At 36.9% G+C, this 16,268-nt stretch overlaps 1 protein-coding gene and 1 long non-coding RNA gene across 2 annotated transcripts; both read left to right on the top strand.

Moving 5' to 3' along the window:
• Positions 1–1,281: 1,281 nt before the first annotated feature.
• Positions 1,282–3,055, top strand: LOC107895824 (zinc finger BED domain-containing protein RICESLEEPER 2-like). The gene is made up of 3 exons (XM_016821044.1): positions 1,282–1,465; positions 1,823–2,292; positions 2,336–3,055. The coding sequence occupies exons 1-3, from the start codon at positions 1,282–1,284 to the stop codon at positions 3,053–3,055; spliced, it is 1,374 nt and encodes a 457-aa protein (XP_016676533.1).
• Positions 3,056–6,695: 3,640 nt separating this feature from the next.
• On the top strand, positions 6,696–7,543 carry LOC107896169 (uncharacterized). The gene is made up of 3 exons (XR_001683626.2): positions 6,696–6,846; positions 6,979–7,068; positions 7,158–7,543. It is a non-coding gene; the product is annotated as an uncharacterized lncRNA (long non-coding RNA).
• Positions 7,544–16,268: the final 8,725 nt, after the last annotated feature.

Here is a 16,268-nt window from a genome sequence, read left to right as displayed (position 1 = left end):
TTCCACTTTCCATTCCATTCAAAGTTCAAAGTTCAAACCCTAAAATAAACCCTTCTTCTTTCTTCTTCTTCTTAATTATTAGTTCATTCAAACATTTAAATCAAAACCCTTACCTCCAAACTGAGTTGCTGTTCCTTCTGACCGAGACAGTTTATTCTCTTCCACTGTAAGCTCGAATTTTTTTGCATATTTAAAGTTTGTCTTGAAATGTTTTTGAATTATTAAATGATTTTAGCTCTATTTGCATCTGTTTCACTCTATTAAATAATTAAAATAATTATTTTATTTGAGACTTTGAGATTTGAATGCAGCTGCTGGAAATTGGAATCTCTAAAGCCATTTTTGGCTTTAAAATAATTAAAAATGAAACCTTTGATTGTTGTTTGTCTTTTGATTTGGAAGATGTAAAATTTATTATTATTATTATTAATTAAGCAGGGCCAAGAAGCACAACTTAATATAATATTGTAATAATGTAATATTAATTAATAGAGAAAAAATGTTAGCCAAATAATTTCCCAAACTAATAATGTAATATTAGTAATAATGTAATATTATTAGAGAAAAAATTGATAAAATGTACTTCTTTTTAAAGGATTTTGCTGTTTGCTAATACAATTTGATAAAATAACATTAAATGATGAATAAAATATTGGATTATCATATTTAAATTATAAATAAAAATTAAAATATTAAATACCTGACCTTATAAATAAAATAACACTCAACCAGACTTTTATTAACTAATTTATGCTGTTTTTTTTTTTAATTTATGTTGTTGTACTTGTACTATTATATATTTATATTAATTTAGGCTTCAATTAACTAACTTTAAATTTTAAACGATAGCTTAACAAACTTTTTTTTGTTTAATTTATGCTATTGTACTATTATATTAATTTAGGCTGCAATTAACTAACTTTAAAGTTTAAAATGTAGTTTAACATACTTTTTTTTTGTTTAATTTATGCTGCTATACCTATACTATTATATTAATTAATTTCTAATATAATTGATTTATTAAGTTTGATTTTAAATTAATTTTTGGTCATGGTTAGTGATTGCAACAAATGTTTACTTGTAGATGAGTGATCCAAAGCGAGGTGGTTCAACTCAAAGTTCACAAAATTCTTCCCCAAGTAGAGATGATCAAACAACAACCAAGAAAAATGTTCGAAAAATATTACTCCAAGGGCAGCTTGTTGGAACCATTTCACCAAATTTGTGACTGAAGAGGGGGAGAAGAGAGCATGATGCAATACATGTGATGTTACTTACACAATGGAATCAACTTCGGGTTCTACAAAAAATTTGAATAACCATTTGAAAGCATGCCTAAAAAGACCTCGAGGTAATACTTCTAATCCAAAGCAATCAGAATTAACATTTGTAAAGGTTAGCCAAGAAACAACGGATTTATCAAATTGCGTGTTTGATAAAGATGCTGTTAGAAAAGCATTGGTTTGTATGATAATTATGGATGAACTACCTTTTAAAATTGTAGAGGGAGACGGTTTCAAATACTTTCTTTCTATAGCATGCCCACAGTTTAGTCTTCCATCTTGTTGGACAATTAGAAGGAATTGTCTTGATTTATTTAACTCAATGAAGAGTGTGATGAAAAATTGTTTTGAAAAAGATATGAGTAGAGTTTGTTTGACGACAGACACTTGGACTTCATTGTAGAGGATATCTTATATGGTTTTAACAGCACATTGGGTGGATGATGAGTGGAGGTTGCAAAAAAAGATTATAAATTTTTGCCCAATATCCACTCATAGAGGTGAAAGCATAGGTTAAGCCATTGAAAAATGTCTTCAAGATTGGGGGATTGAGAGGGTCTTCACTATTACGGTTGATAATGCATCCGCCAATAGTGTTGCCATTGAATACTTGAGAAAGAAATTGAATCATCGAAATGTTTCTGTTGCAAATGGAAAATTTATTCATATGAGATGTGTTGCACACATTCTTAATCTCATTGTGCAATACGGTATTAAGGATGCTTCTGTGTCTGTGGATCGAGTTAGAGGTGCTGTGAGGTATATAAGAGCATCACCATCGAGGTTGACAAAATTCAACCAAAGGGTAAAAGAAGAAATGATAGATAGTAAGGCTCAATTGTGTTTAGATGTGCCTACTAGATGGAACTCAACATATATGATGTTAAAGGTAGCCGAAAAATATGAGCGTGCATTTGAATCATATGTACGTGGTGACCATAATTTTTTTCTTGACCTTACTGCTGGAGATGGAGTTCCTACGTTTGATGATTGGGAAATTGTTCGAAGAGTTATAAAAGTATTAGAGCCTTTTTTATCATCTTACGTTAAAGGTGTCCGGATCTTTGCATGTTACCTCTCATTCACTTTTTGAAGTATTGATGGATGTGCATTGTCATTTTGATGGGTGGCAAGATTGTGGAGATCTAGACATAATTTCTATGACTTTCAAAATGAGAGAGAAATATAATAAGTATTGGGGTGAAGGAAACAAGGTCAACATGCTAGTTTACTTGGCGGTCATCTTTGATCAGCGATGTAAAATGAGTTTTTTGGACTTTGGGGTCAACTTGCTTTTTCCTAATATTGCTAATGACATTATGAAAATGATTGATAAAGAATTGCATTGCTTGTTCAATGAGTATTCTTCTAATGCTAGGAGAATTGAATTGTTTGAAGGTAGATCTAGTTCTTCGACAAATCTTTGCAGTTCAATAGAAATAGATCAGGCAAAAATGAAAACGGGCTTGGCCAAACAACAATACCTTAAGAAGAAGAAACAAGTTGGACTAGAAAGCAAATCTGAGTTGGATAGATATTTGGGTGAGGATGAAGAAGTAAACAATTCAAGTTCATTTGATTTACTATTGTGGTGGAAAATGAACAGTCCTAGATTCCCTATTCTTGCACAAATGGCTCGAGATATTCTTGCTATTCCTATCTCAACAGTTGCCTCGGAAAGTGCATTTAGCACGGGTGGACGTGTTCTCGATAGTTTTAGAAGTTCTCTAACTCCTCTCATGGTCGAAGCTTTGGTTTGCACACAAGATTAGCTTTGGAAATCTAATGATGCCATCAATCTTGAAGATTATGTTGATGAACTTCAAACCATGGAAGATGGTAATATATAAATTTTAATTTATAAAATAAGCTTTTGTATTCTTTATATTAGTAAGCATTCCAATAATTTAACTAACACTTTTGTTTTTAAATTTGCTAGACTTATCCAAAATACCCAAAGATCAAGAAGGTAACATACTTAGCATTAGTTTATAAAGTTAAATGTTTATTATTTTTTATTATTTAACTAACTCATTCAATACTTTTACTAGATGTTTCAAGACTATCAACGGTGTTTGAAGCACAAGAAGAAACTTAAACGATTCTATAATGATTTTTGAACTGATGTGTTATTGTTATTAGTTTGATTTGGTTTGTTATTGTTGTTGGTTAATTGAACTTTTGTTGTGTTCTTTTTTTTGTTTAGACTGGTGTAGGTATCTATTGTATTTTGGACTTTTGCTTATGTTTTTTATTTATTGTAATGTTGTTGTTTACTTCGACTCATGCTATTTACTTGGACTTTTACTTATGTTTTTTATTATAATTTTATTGTATTATTTTTGTTGTTTATTTGGAATCATGTTGTTTATTTGGGTTGATGTTGTGTTGCTTTTATTTATTCACTTATTTACTTCAATTTTTTGTTGTATGATCATGTTTAAAAACTTTAAAGAAATTTATTTTTTGAAAAATTACATAAAAATAAACGACACTAATTTTATTTTTTTTAAAATTTAACTCGAACAAATATATTCGATTCAATTCGATTCGAATTCCATCTCACTCAATTCGATTCGAGAAAACTTCAAATAAAGTTAGGATGATAAAATGAGATTCGAAAACTCGATTAACTCGAAAATTTTCGATTTGATTCGATTCGATCGAATGCTCACCCCTAGAAGAATGTTATTCAGAATCTATTCATATAATAAAAATAATACTAGACGGCAAACCAATAAATGATAAGTTGAATCTCAACATCCCCCTTTAATGGAGATTCAATATCTTCACAAAAATACTAGAATAAAAACAAGTCCTTTAAGAATGAGACCTCCTGATGCAGGAGAACAAATCTCGTCAAAAGACATTAAAATGTTAGTAAAACAAAACACTATACCAATATTAATCTTCATACAATAGGAAAACAATTAGATTATATTGAAAATTTGGTAGAAAGTGAACCAACAAAGAAAGAATCAATAAAAGAGGTAATTGAAAAGATTTCTAAAGAATCAATATTTACACCTTATGAAATTCCAAAACGTTTCCAAAAATCCCAAAATGATTTTTTAACAGAAATCCAAAATAGACTTGACACTTTGAAAAGTTACAAGTCTGAATTAGTTGCACCTAATCCCCAATGCAAACCCAACACTCAGTAAATACATTACATCAATCTTCCCAATCTAACTCTAACCAGTTAGATGAACAACAAATTAACAAAATGGCTTGGAAAGAACAAAAAAGATTATATTATCAAAAAATAACTTCACTTGATCTTAATATAGAAGAAAAATTTATTTTCCAAAATAAATACAATGCTAATACAAGTTATGAATGGAATATAGACGGAATGTTTGAATATAATATTCTCAATTTATTACAACAAATGACAATGGTTTCAAATGTTTATAAAACCCAAAACCAAAATAGATTAATAGCCAATCTTTTAGTTGCTTGATTTACTAGTAAATTAAAAGGATGGTGGGACCATGCACTTACTAAAACCCAACAAGAAGAAATCTTGAAAGCAATAAAAAAAGATGGTCAATGAATTTTGGATGAAACAAGGAAGAGAAATCCAAGATGCAGTAGCAACTCTAATTTTCTCATCTCTAAACACTTTATAGGAGATCCTTCTTATCTTTAAGATAGAAATTTAGAATTATTATCAAATTTAAAATGCACCAGGGTTGCCTTCCCTCTCTCCTAATTTAACTAGAAAATATATATTGTTTTTATTCTACTAATTCAAATAGGGTTCCTCTATCTCTTTTTATAAATAGATGGCATTGGTAGGGTTAAAAATACACAACTTTGAGATATTGTTATTCTGTCCAAAAATAGTTAGAATTTATTTCTTAGTATAAATTTTATTTTCTTAGAATAATAATTCTTCTAGTTTCTATAAGAGAGAGATTTGCTTCCCTACTAAAAAATAAGGAAATTATTTCTAATTATATGCTTGATTCATAATTGTTCGAGTCCACACTCAGAAGGATCCGTAGTATGAGAATAACGGAGAATGTTGTTCAGTTGAAAGTCAGGAAATTTTAAGATCCATTTCGCTCAAAGCAAAGTACTTTTCGGGAAAATGTTTATTGTTATAATATCCCAAACTAACTTGGATTTCAAATTTTTATTTTCTTGCTGTGCGAGAAAACCATTTTGGAACCAAATTTTTTTCCAACATTATCTTTGTGGGTGAATCGAGCACAACGAGATGAATTGTTGTAAGCTCCTTGATTATCCAGAAGGGGAAGTGGTGCATTAATGGCCAGAAGAGATAAGGGCTGAGGCTCGCTGATAGTGGTAGGGATAGTAGGGGCAGTCGACTCAATGATGGCATGATTCTAGGAGTCAAGAAATGGCTAATTCTATCTCTAAGGTGTCACTGGGTCAAACATCCACTAATTAAAGTAATAACGTAAAATTTGGGAATAAATGTTTGTCCTTTCCTAAACTATCGCATGTACAAGTTAGTATGGCTAAAAAATCATGATTTGATGCTGAGCTTTGGGGCTTACTGGATGAACTACTTCTACTCCAGAAATAAGGATATGATAAGGTCATCATTCAGTCGGATAATCTAGGGAATGTCATATTTATTAATGACAATTCACTAGTAGGACCTAAAAGCACGCTAATAAGGAGAATTCAACAAATCCTAGCCTCTAAAAGGAAATGGTCCTTACGTTGCATTCCTAGAGAGACTAATCAGATAGTAGATGCTTTATCAAAAATGGCTCTATCAAGTGAAGTATTGCATATGTTCGAGGAACCTCTGATAGAGTTTAAGGAGATTTTAAAAGAAGCCTTTTCTTCGGATAACTCAATTATGAATATTTCTATGTAATCCTTTGTTTAATTTACAAAAAAAATTAAGATTTGAAAATGATGCTGATATACAAGGGGTGGAAACTTTGTAGGAGAAATACCTAAATGTTCTTGGGGTGTTAACGAATGGGCTTGAAATTAGGCGAAAAGAGTCTAAAGTAATGGATGTTGATGAATCCAAAAAAAGGATAAAAAAAAGCGATTATTGGAAAGGATGAACAATTACATCATTTAGGTGGGTTGGGTGTTACTTCGATTTTTTCGACTGAGTGTCCTGTTAATACTTTATCATCGACCGATCTCTAGCATGAGGCCCGCCATCAACTATGATTTGTATTTCTTGGAACTGTTGGGATTTGGGCAACCCATGAGAAATTTTAGCTTTAAGAGAATTGGTGTGCTTAGATAAGCCCAATTTTCTTTTATTTTGTTCAAAATTTAATTAATAATAATAAAATGGAGGAGGTTTGTAGTTTGTGAGGTTTTTATTCTAACTTTACTGTCGATTCTATGGGTCGTAGTGGTGGATGGGCTTTCTTGTGGAACATTTTTGATATTGTTTCTGTTGATTCTTTTTCTTTGAATCTCATTGATGTTATTGTTGAAAATTTTGTGACAACTAGATGGAGGTTTACGGGGTTTTATGGGTGCCTTGAGGCTTCTCATAGAAGTGCAAGTTGTAACCTTCTTTATTCTTTAGCTTCCCGGTCTTATTCGCCTTAAGGTTTGTATCGGCGATTATAATAACTTTTTGTCTACTGATGATAAATAGGGTGGTTTCGTTTATCCTTTGCATTGTTTGGTGAGTTTTATGACTGTATTTCTGATTGTTAATTATCTGAGATCCTTTTTTTAGGGTTTGGGTATACGTAGGAGCATGGGAGGAGCTTTGGCAATCTGGTGATGGAACGGTTGGATCAAGCCTTTATGACATCTAGATGGTTGGGTATGTTTTCGTTTCATAAACTATTGAATTTAGTTGGGTCAACTTATGGCCATAACCCAATCATGCTTGTAGCTAGTGATTTCGTGCAGGCTCGACGTCCAAAGTGTTTTTCAATTTGAAAATACTTGGCTGGCTGAAAGTGATTTTTATGATGTTATGGCTTCGAGTTATAATATGTGCCAGTCATCGGATGTTTTCACCAAGCTTTCGTTTCTGGGTTCAAATTTGTTAATGTGGAAGGAGTTGAGCTGTAATTTTGGAGGTCGAATTTCCTACTTAAAACGCATATTGATGATATGTATATCTAACAACCTGGTAATGTGCAGTTTTCAGAGTTGCGATTTGAGTTAAATAAACTACTTGCTTAAGAATCTATTTATTGGAAACATCGACCAAAGGTTTTTTGGATGAAGTAGGGGGATGCTAATTCAAAATACTTTCATGCTCAAGTGTCATAGGATTAATTATGTGCATAGTCTTATGGATGAGGGGGGTAGGTTGTGCACTGGTACTAATGAGATGTGCAATATTGTTTTAAGGTATTTTTAAAGCCTTTTCTCTAGTTATTTGTTTCTAATTTTCTTACTTTCTGTTATTTACCTACATTTGTGAACCATAGTCAAAATGAGTCTCTTCTAGCTTCATTTTGAGATGATGAATACTATAATGCAATAATGGGGATGCATCATGATAAAACTCATAGCCGATGGTATGTATCCGACTTTCTTTCAGAAATGTTTGTCAATTTTGGGAAGGGATATGTTTGATAAATTTCTTTCAGAAATGTTGGTCACTTTTTGGGTGGGATATGTTTGATAAATGTGTTTCTTGGCTTAATCGTTGTTCTTTTTCGGCTTTGTTAAGTAATTGTAACACCCCGAACCCGAGACCGACACCGGAGTCGGACACGAGATGTTAACAAACTTTGAAAAAATTTTCCAGACACTGCCCAGTCTGAGTACTAGTCGCTTCAAAAATCATATCTTGAGTTTCACAACTCAAAAATCAGTTTTGTGATTTTTCCCTGAAACTAGACTCATGTCCCCACCTATGGATTTTTTTCTAGAATTTTTGGTCGGGCCAATTAGTACAGTTTATTTGTCAAAGTCTCCCATGTTACAGGGGTCGACTACACTGACCTTTTCCCATTACGACTGGGATATCTCTCTGCACAGAGCTTCAATACTGATGCCGTTTGTTTCTATGGAAACTAGACTCAGAGAGGAATCCATACATATATGGTATGACCCCTAATTATCTCTGGTCAATTTATAGTGAATTTCCAAATGCGGAACAGTGAATCCAGAAACTGTTCTGGCTCTGTTCCACAAGAACCCGAATATCTCTTTCTGTACTGTTCCTATAATTGTTTCGTTACTTCCATATGAAAGTAGATTCATCAAGGTTCGATTACATAATTTATTCACTATTTAATTCCACTCCTACGAATTCTTGTGATTTTTCCAATCCACACCACTGCTGCTATCAGCTTCTGTTTTCAAAGTGAACCTTACCTAATTTGGGGTTTCATGGACCAACTAGGGCCTTGTCATACATAAGCCCACATATGATCATACTTAGCCATTCTAGTGGCTGATCATTTGCTCAACACTTCCATTCCAACATAGTTACATCATGAAACCATCTATACATTCACAAATACGAATGGTCTAATGCCATACTCCACTTCTACAAGCCATTTTCGCATGGCTGTACACTTATACATTTCATAAAGTACTCGAAAGACAACAATGGGTAGTCCTATACATGCCATAACAAAATTCAACCAAAATAGTACCCAAAAGAGCCTTTGATAGTGTGGGCGACTTCGACTTCAAGATCCCGAGTCCGATAGCTGGAGAACCAAAAATCTATAAAACAGAGGAGCAATGTAACGAGTAAGCAATTTATGCTTAGTAAGTTTGAGCAAGGAATTCCAGCATGCACAAAGAATAGCACACATTTAGCTAAACGGAATATTTCATAATACGCAATTTACCGATATCAAACTTGCTTCACAACATTAACAACCCTTATGTACATACACAATAAACTAACTTGGCCGAAGGCCGGTAGCTCGTTTATCAACTGAGCGAACATTTATTTGTAAGGGCTCGATTAAATTCAACACATACGTAACATATCCCCATATTGGGATGTTTTTCGAGTATTCGCTGGAATTTTACAGCAAGCTCATTCATTACCAAATCACGTACCTTCGGGATTTAACCGGATATAGCTCCTCGTTCAAATGCCTTTGGGACATAGCCCGGTTTTAGTAACTCACACAATGCCTTCGGGACATAACCCGGATTTAACAACTCGCACGAATGCCTTCGGGACTTAACCCGGATTTAATAACTCGCACGAATGCCTTCGGAACTTAACCCGGATTTAATAACTCGCACGAATGCCTTCGGGACTTAACCCGGATTTAATAACTCGCACGAATGCCTTCGGGACTTAACCCGGATTTAGTATCTCGCACAAAGGCCTTCGGATCTTAATCCGGATATATTCACTTAGCACAAAGCCTTCGGGACTTAGCCCGGACAGCATTCAATTAATCATGCACATCTAACAATAATTCATAGCACATTCATATTTCATTTTCGTTTACGAAACTCAAACACAAGGCACATATTGTCCTTGCACATTCGGCTCAATAGCCACACATAGAGCATGATTTAATCACATCGAAATTTAAGCTCTCTTACTCAAGAACTTACCTCGGGTGTTGTCGAACGATTCCGCTAGCTATTCAACCACTTTTTCCTTCCCTTTATCGGTTTTATTTCCCCTTTGCTCTTGAGCTTAGCCTAGCTACATGCATGGCCGAATCTCTTCACCTTTCTTCTTCTTTCCTCCTTAAAATTTTTGGCCAAGGATGAACCAAAGGATGAGAAAATTTTTCTTTGTTTTTCTTTCTAGTTTTTGGCAAGCATGAAGATGAGAAAAGGATGAACAAAATTCCCCCTTTCTCTTGTTTAGCTCACGGCAATGGGGGGGACAAACACCACACACACATTTTTTTTTCTTTTGTTTTCCATTTCTTTATTACCCATACTCCTTATTTTATTCTTCCACTAACAAAACATGTTTCATGACATGTTTTGCCCATCCTTCCTTGTCATGGCCGGCCACTACTCATTAGGGGGGGGAATTTGACATGCAAGTCCCCCTTTGTCCACATGCACTAGTAGGTCCTCACACATTGACCTATCACATTTTAGAATTTTCTCACATAAGTCCTATTGACTAAATTCACATGAAATCAACCCAATTGAAGCTTGAAATTTTCACACATTCATAATTACATATTCTACACAATAAGTATCACATTCAAACATTTCGGTGACTCGGTTTAGCGGTCCCGAAACCACTTCCCGACTAGGGTCAACTTTGGGCTGTCACAACTCTCCCCCACTTAAGAAATTTTCGTCCCCGAAAATCTTACCGGTAAATAGGTTTGGGTATCGTTCTTTCATCGAGCTCTCGGTCTCCCAAGTAGCTCCTCGATCCCGAGTTTGAGCCATAACACCTTTACTAGCGGAACTCTTTTGTTTTGCAACTCCTTCACTTCACGAGCTAGGATACGCATCGGTTCTTCTTCATAGCTCATGTCGACTTGAATTTCAACCTCCGATGGGCTAATTATGTGCGATGGATCAGATCGATAGCGTCGAAGCATCGAAACATGAAAGACGTCATGAATCTTTTCAAGCTCCGGGGGCAAAATCAATCTATACGCAACTGGACCAACTCGTTCGGAGATTTCGTACGGCCCAATGAATCTTGGGCTCAACTTGCCCTTACGGCCGAACCTGAGTATCTTTTTCCAAGGTGAAACCTTAAGGAACACTTTGTCTCCCACCTGATACTCGATGTCTTTTCGTTTCAAATCTGCGTACGATTTCTGACGATTCGTGGATACCTTCAGACTTTCACGGATTACCTTTACTTTCTGTTCAGCATCTCTAATCAAATCAACTCCGAAAATTTTGCTTTCACCGAGCTCGGTCCAAAACAATGGTGTACGGCATTTACGACCGTACAAAGCCTCATAAGGTGCCATCTTAATACTTGATTGAAAACTATTGTTGTAAGCGAATTCAATCAAAGGTAAATACCGTTCCCATAAACTACTGAACTCGAGGATGCAACATCTCAACATATCCTCAAGTATCTGAATTATCCGCTCGGATTGACCATCGGTTTGGGGGTGAAAAGCAGTGCTAAAATGCAGCTTAGTACCCAGAGCTTCTTGCAATTTCTTCCAAAATCGTGAGGTGAATCTCGGATCTCTATCCGACACGATAGAAACAGGTACCCCGTATAATCTCACAATTTGATAAACGTACAATTCAGCTAGTTTATCCAATGAAAAATCCGTACGTACGGGGATGAAATGAGCCGACTTAGTCAGTCTATCAACAATAACCCATATCGCATCCTTCTTACTTGCTGACAAGGGCAGTCCGGACACAAAGTCCATTGTGACTCGATCCCATTTCCACTCGGGTATCATGATCGGCTGGAGTAATCCTGAAAGCACTTGATGTTTCGCTTTCACTTGTTGACATATTAAACATCTCGAAACAAAGTCGGAGATGTCCCGTTTCATACCATGCCACCAAAATTGACGTTTCAAATCGTTGTACATTTTCGTACTCCCCGGGTGAATTGACATTCGGCAACAATGGGCTTCGTTCAGAATCATCGAAATGAGTTCCGAATTCCTTGGAACACACAAACGATTTCTGATCCTCAAACAATCATCATCATCAATTTGAAACTCCGATTCCTCGTTCGGAAAACACTTAGCCCGTTTTGCAACCAATTCATCATCGACTTTCTGAGCTTCACGAATTTGGTGAGTCAATAATGGTTTAGCTTTTAATTCAGCTACTAACACACTGTCTGGTAGAACAGACAAATGCACATTCATCGCTCGTAAAGCAAACAATGACTTCCGGCTTAAGGCGTCCGCAACCACGTTAGCCTTTCCCGGGTGGTAATCAATGACAAGCTCGTAATCTTTCAACAACTCAAGCCAACGTCTTTGTCGCAGATTCAAGTCTCGTTGAGTCATCAAATATTTGAGACTTTTGTGATCCGAAAATACATGGCACTTCTCACCAAACAGATAATGTCACCATATTTTTAAAGCAAACACGATGGCAGCTAGTTCGAGATCATGGGTCGGATAATTCCTCTCGTGTGGCTTCAATTGTCTCGACGCATAGGCCACGACTCGACCTTCTTGCATCAATACGCGACCCAACCCAAGTAGGGATGCGTCACTATAAATGACAAACTCTTTACCTGATTCGGGTTTCTTTTCTAATTCTTTGTCATCAAGCACATATGCAAGGTATGCTTCGCACCCTTTTTTTTACATATTTCTGTGCCAACATTGCTGATATTACAGCTGGCATCCCCTCCAAGTCCGCAGACTCAATTCGGACTACTTCGTTATTTGCGCACCTCAAATCAATAGTCTTGCTCTTGCAATTCACAATCGCATCATGCGCGGTCAACCAATCCAACCCAAGGATAACATCAAATTCATCAAACGGCAAAAGCATCAAGTCCGATGGAAAACAGGAACCTCGAATTTCCAGGGGACATTTCTTACACACTTTGTCGACAAGCACGTAACGACCCAAGGGATTTGACACCCGAATTACGAACTCAGTAGACTCAATAGGTAAAGTCTTACTGGATGCTAAGGTTTCACATATGTAAGAATGAGTAGAACCGGGGTCAATCAAAGCAATTACATTAGTATCAAAGAGGGTGAATGTACCGGTAATAACATCAGGCGAAGAAGCATCCTCGCGGGCACGTATAGCATAAGCTCTAGCAGGCGCACGGGCTTCGGATCTGGTTATATCATCTCTAGATCCTCTCTGACCACCACCAGCATTGCCCATATTTCCAGATGGTCTACCTCGAGCAGTGGTAGCACCCGGTCTCCCACTCTGATTTGCATTCTGTCCCGACAACCTCGGGCAATCTTTAATGAAGTGGTCCACTGATCCGCATTTGTAACAGGAGCGGTCAGGAAATCTACAACTCCCCGAATGCCATTTACCGCAATATCGGCATTTCGTCCTGTCTCGACGTTCATTCCCAACACTGGCGACCGAAGTGCCTCGTGTACCCACAGGGGGTCGATCACGATCTCGTCCAAAAAGGCCCGAAGTGCCTCTAAACTGGCCCGCATCATCTCGAAATCTCTTCGATGTCTGTTGAAGAGACCTCCCCGAGGATGTTTTACGAAACTCTCCAGTTCCCTCATCAACTCTTTGCTTTTCTTTTCTAAGCTCTTCGGCTTTACAAGCTCGTTCAACAAGTACCACGAACTCTTGTATTTCAAGAACGCCAACGAACATTTTTATATCTTCATTCAGCCCATCCTCGAGGCGTTTACACATAACAGCTTCGGACGAAACACATTCCCGAGCGTATTTGCTAAGTCTAACAAATTTTCGCTCGTAATCAGTAACCGACATGGAGCCTTGCTTAAGCTCAAGAAATTCCTTCCGTTTTTGATCAACAAATCTCTGACTGATATACTTTTTCCGAAACTCAGTTTGGAAAAACTCCCAAGTTACTTGCTCTCGGGGCACAATAGAAGTCAGAGTACTCCACCAATAGTAGGCAGAATCACGTAGCAAGGAGATAGCACACTTTAGGCATTCATCGGGTGTACAAGATAGCTCATCGAGTACCCGGATAGTGTTGTCCAGCCAAAATTCAGCTTGCTCGGCATCATCGCTATCCATAGCCTTAAATTCAGTAGCCCCATGTTTTCGGATTCTGTCAACTGGGGCTTATGTGACCTTATTTGGTCCGTTACCGGTGGTATTGTAGGTGCGGGGGTAGTATTTGTTCGGGAATGGAGGTTGTGGAACAGCCATATTAGTTCGAATGTATTGGTTAAACCAATCATTCATCACGCTATAGAATGCTTGTCTAGCTTCATCATTCTGATTACTAGCATTAGGTTGAGAGTTTGCCGGCACTGTCCCTTGTGCGGGAGCAGGCGCTACACTCTCAAGATCATCAGCTACCTCTCGGTCACGATCGGGATCCATTACTATAAATAAACACATTTACAATTGTCGGAAATCACCACACTATCAAGTAATCACATAAAATGACATGTATAGCTAGACCCAAAACATTACGGTAGTCCTAGAATCGACTAAACCGTAGCTCTGATACCAATAAAATGTAACACCCCGAACCCGAGACCGACACCGGAGTCGGACACGAGATGTTAACAAACTTTGAAAAAAATTTTCCAGACACTGCCCAGTCTGAGTACTAGTCGCTTCAAAAATCATATCTTGAGTTTCACAACTCAAAAATCAGTTTTGTGATTTTTCCCTGAAACTAGACTCATGTCCCCACCTATGGATTTTTTTCTAGAATTTTTGGTCGGGCCAATTAGTACAGTTTATTTGTCAAAGTCTCCCATGTTACAGGGGTCGACTACACTGACCTTTTCCCATTACGACTGGGATATCTCTCTGCACAGAGCTTCAATACTGATGCCGTTTGTTTCTATGGAAACTAGACTCAGAGAGGAATCCATACATATATGGTATGACCCCTAATTATCTCTGGTCAATTTATAGTGAATTTCCAAAGGCGGAACAGTGAATCCAGAAACTGTTCTGGCCCTGTTCCACAAGAACCCGAATATCTCTTTCTGTACTGTTCCTATAATTGTTTCGTTACTTCCATATGAAAGTAGATTCATCAAGGTTCGATTACATAATTTATTCACTATTTAATTCCACTCCTACGAATTCTTGTGATTTTTCCAATCCACACCACTGCTGCTATCAGCTTCTGTTTTCAAAGTGAACCTTACCTAATTTGGGGTTTCATGGACCAACTAGGGCCTTGTCATACATAAGCCCACATATGATCATACTTAGCCATTCTAGTGGCTGATCATTTGCTCAACACTTCCATTCCAACATAGTTACATCATGAAACCATCTATACATTCACAAATACGAATGGTCTAATGCCATACTCCACTTCTACAAGCCATTTTCGCATGGCTGTACACTTATACATTTCATAAAGTACTCGAAAGACAACAATGGGTAGTCCTATACATGCCATAACAAAATTCAACCAAAATAGTACCCAAAAGAGCCTTTGATAGTGTGGGCGACTTCGACTTCAAGATCCCGAGTCCGATAGCTGGAGAACCAAAAATCTATAAAACAGAGGAGCAATGTAACGAGTAAGCAATTTATGCTTAGTAAGTTTGAGCAAGGAATTCCAGCATGCACAAAGAATAGCACACATTTAGCTAAACGGAATATTTCATAATACGCAATTTACCGATATCAAACTTGCTTCACAACATTAACAACCCTTATGTACATACACAATAAACTAACTTGGCCGAAGGCCGGTAGCTCGTTTATCAACTGAGCGAACATTTATTTGTAAGGGCTCGATTAAATTCAACACATACGTAACATATCCCCATATTGGGATGTTTTTCGAGTATTCGCTGGAATTTTACAGCAAGCTCATTCATTACCAAATCACGTACCTTCGGGATTTAACCGGATATAGCTCCTCGTTCAAATGCCTTCGGGACATAGCCCGGTTTTAGTAACTCACACAATGCCTTCGGGACATAACCCGGATTTAACAACTCGCACGAATGCCTTCGGGACTTAACCCGGATTTAATAACTCGCACGAATGCCTTCGGAACTTAACCCGGATTTAATAACTCGCACGAATGCCTTCGGGACTTAACCCGGATTTAATAACTCGCACGAATGCCTTCGGGACTTAACCCGGATTTAGTATCTCGCACAAAGGCCTTCGGATCTTAATCCGGATATATTCACTTAGCACAAAGCCTTCGGGACTTAACCCGGATTTAGTATCTCGCACAAAGGCCTTCGGATCTTAATCCGGATATATTCACTTAGCACAAAGCCTTCGGGACTTAGCCCGGACAGCATTCAATTAATCATGCACATCTAACAATAATTCATAGCACATTCATATTTCATTTTCGTTTACGAAACTCAAACACAAGGCACATATTGTCCTTGCACATTCGGCTCAATAGCCACACATAGAGCATGATTTAATCACATCGAAATTTAAGCTCTCTTACTCAAGAACTTACCTCGGGTGTTGTCGAAC

Source organism: Gossypium hirsutum, chromosome A10 (genome assembly GCF_007990345.1).
Source record: "Gossypium hirsutum isolate 1008001.06 chromosome A10, Gossypium_hirsutum_v2.1, whole genome shotgun sequence".
Classification (NCBI taxonomy): Eukaryota; Viridiplantae; Streptophyta; class Magnoliopsida; order Malvales; family Malvaceae; genus Gossypium; species Gossypium hirsutum.
The sequence above is the reverse complement of the archived record's forward strand: the minus strand, read 5'-3'. Positions and strand labels throughout refer to the sequence as shown.

Coding starts and splice junctions, on each gene's coding strand:
- LOC107895824 (XM_016821044.1), top strand. CDS start 1,282: ATGGAATCAACTTCGGGTTCTACAAAAAATTTGAATAACCATTTGAAA. Junction 1,466..1,822: donor TGTTAGAAAAGCATTGGTTT/GTATGATAATTA, acceptor AATGTCTTCAAG/ATTGGGGGATTGAGAGGGTC. Junction 2,293..2,335: donor ATTGGGAAATTGTTCGAAGA/GTTATAAAAGTA, acceptor CTTACGTTAAAG/GTGTCCGGATCTTTGCATGT.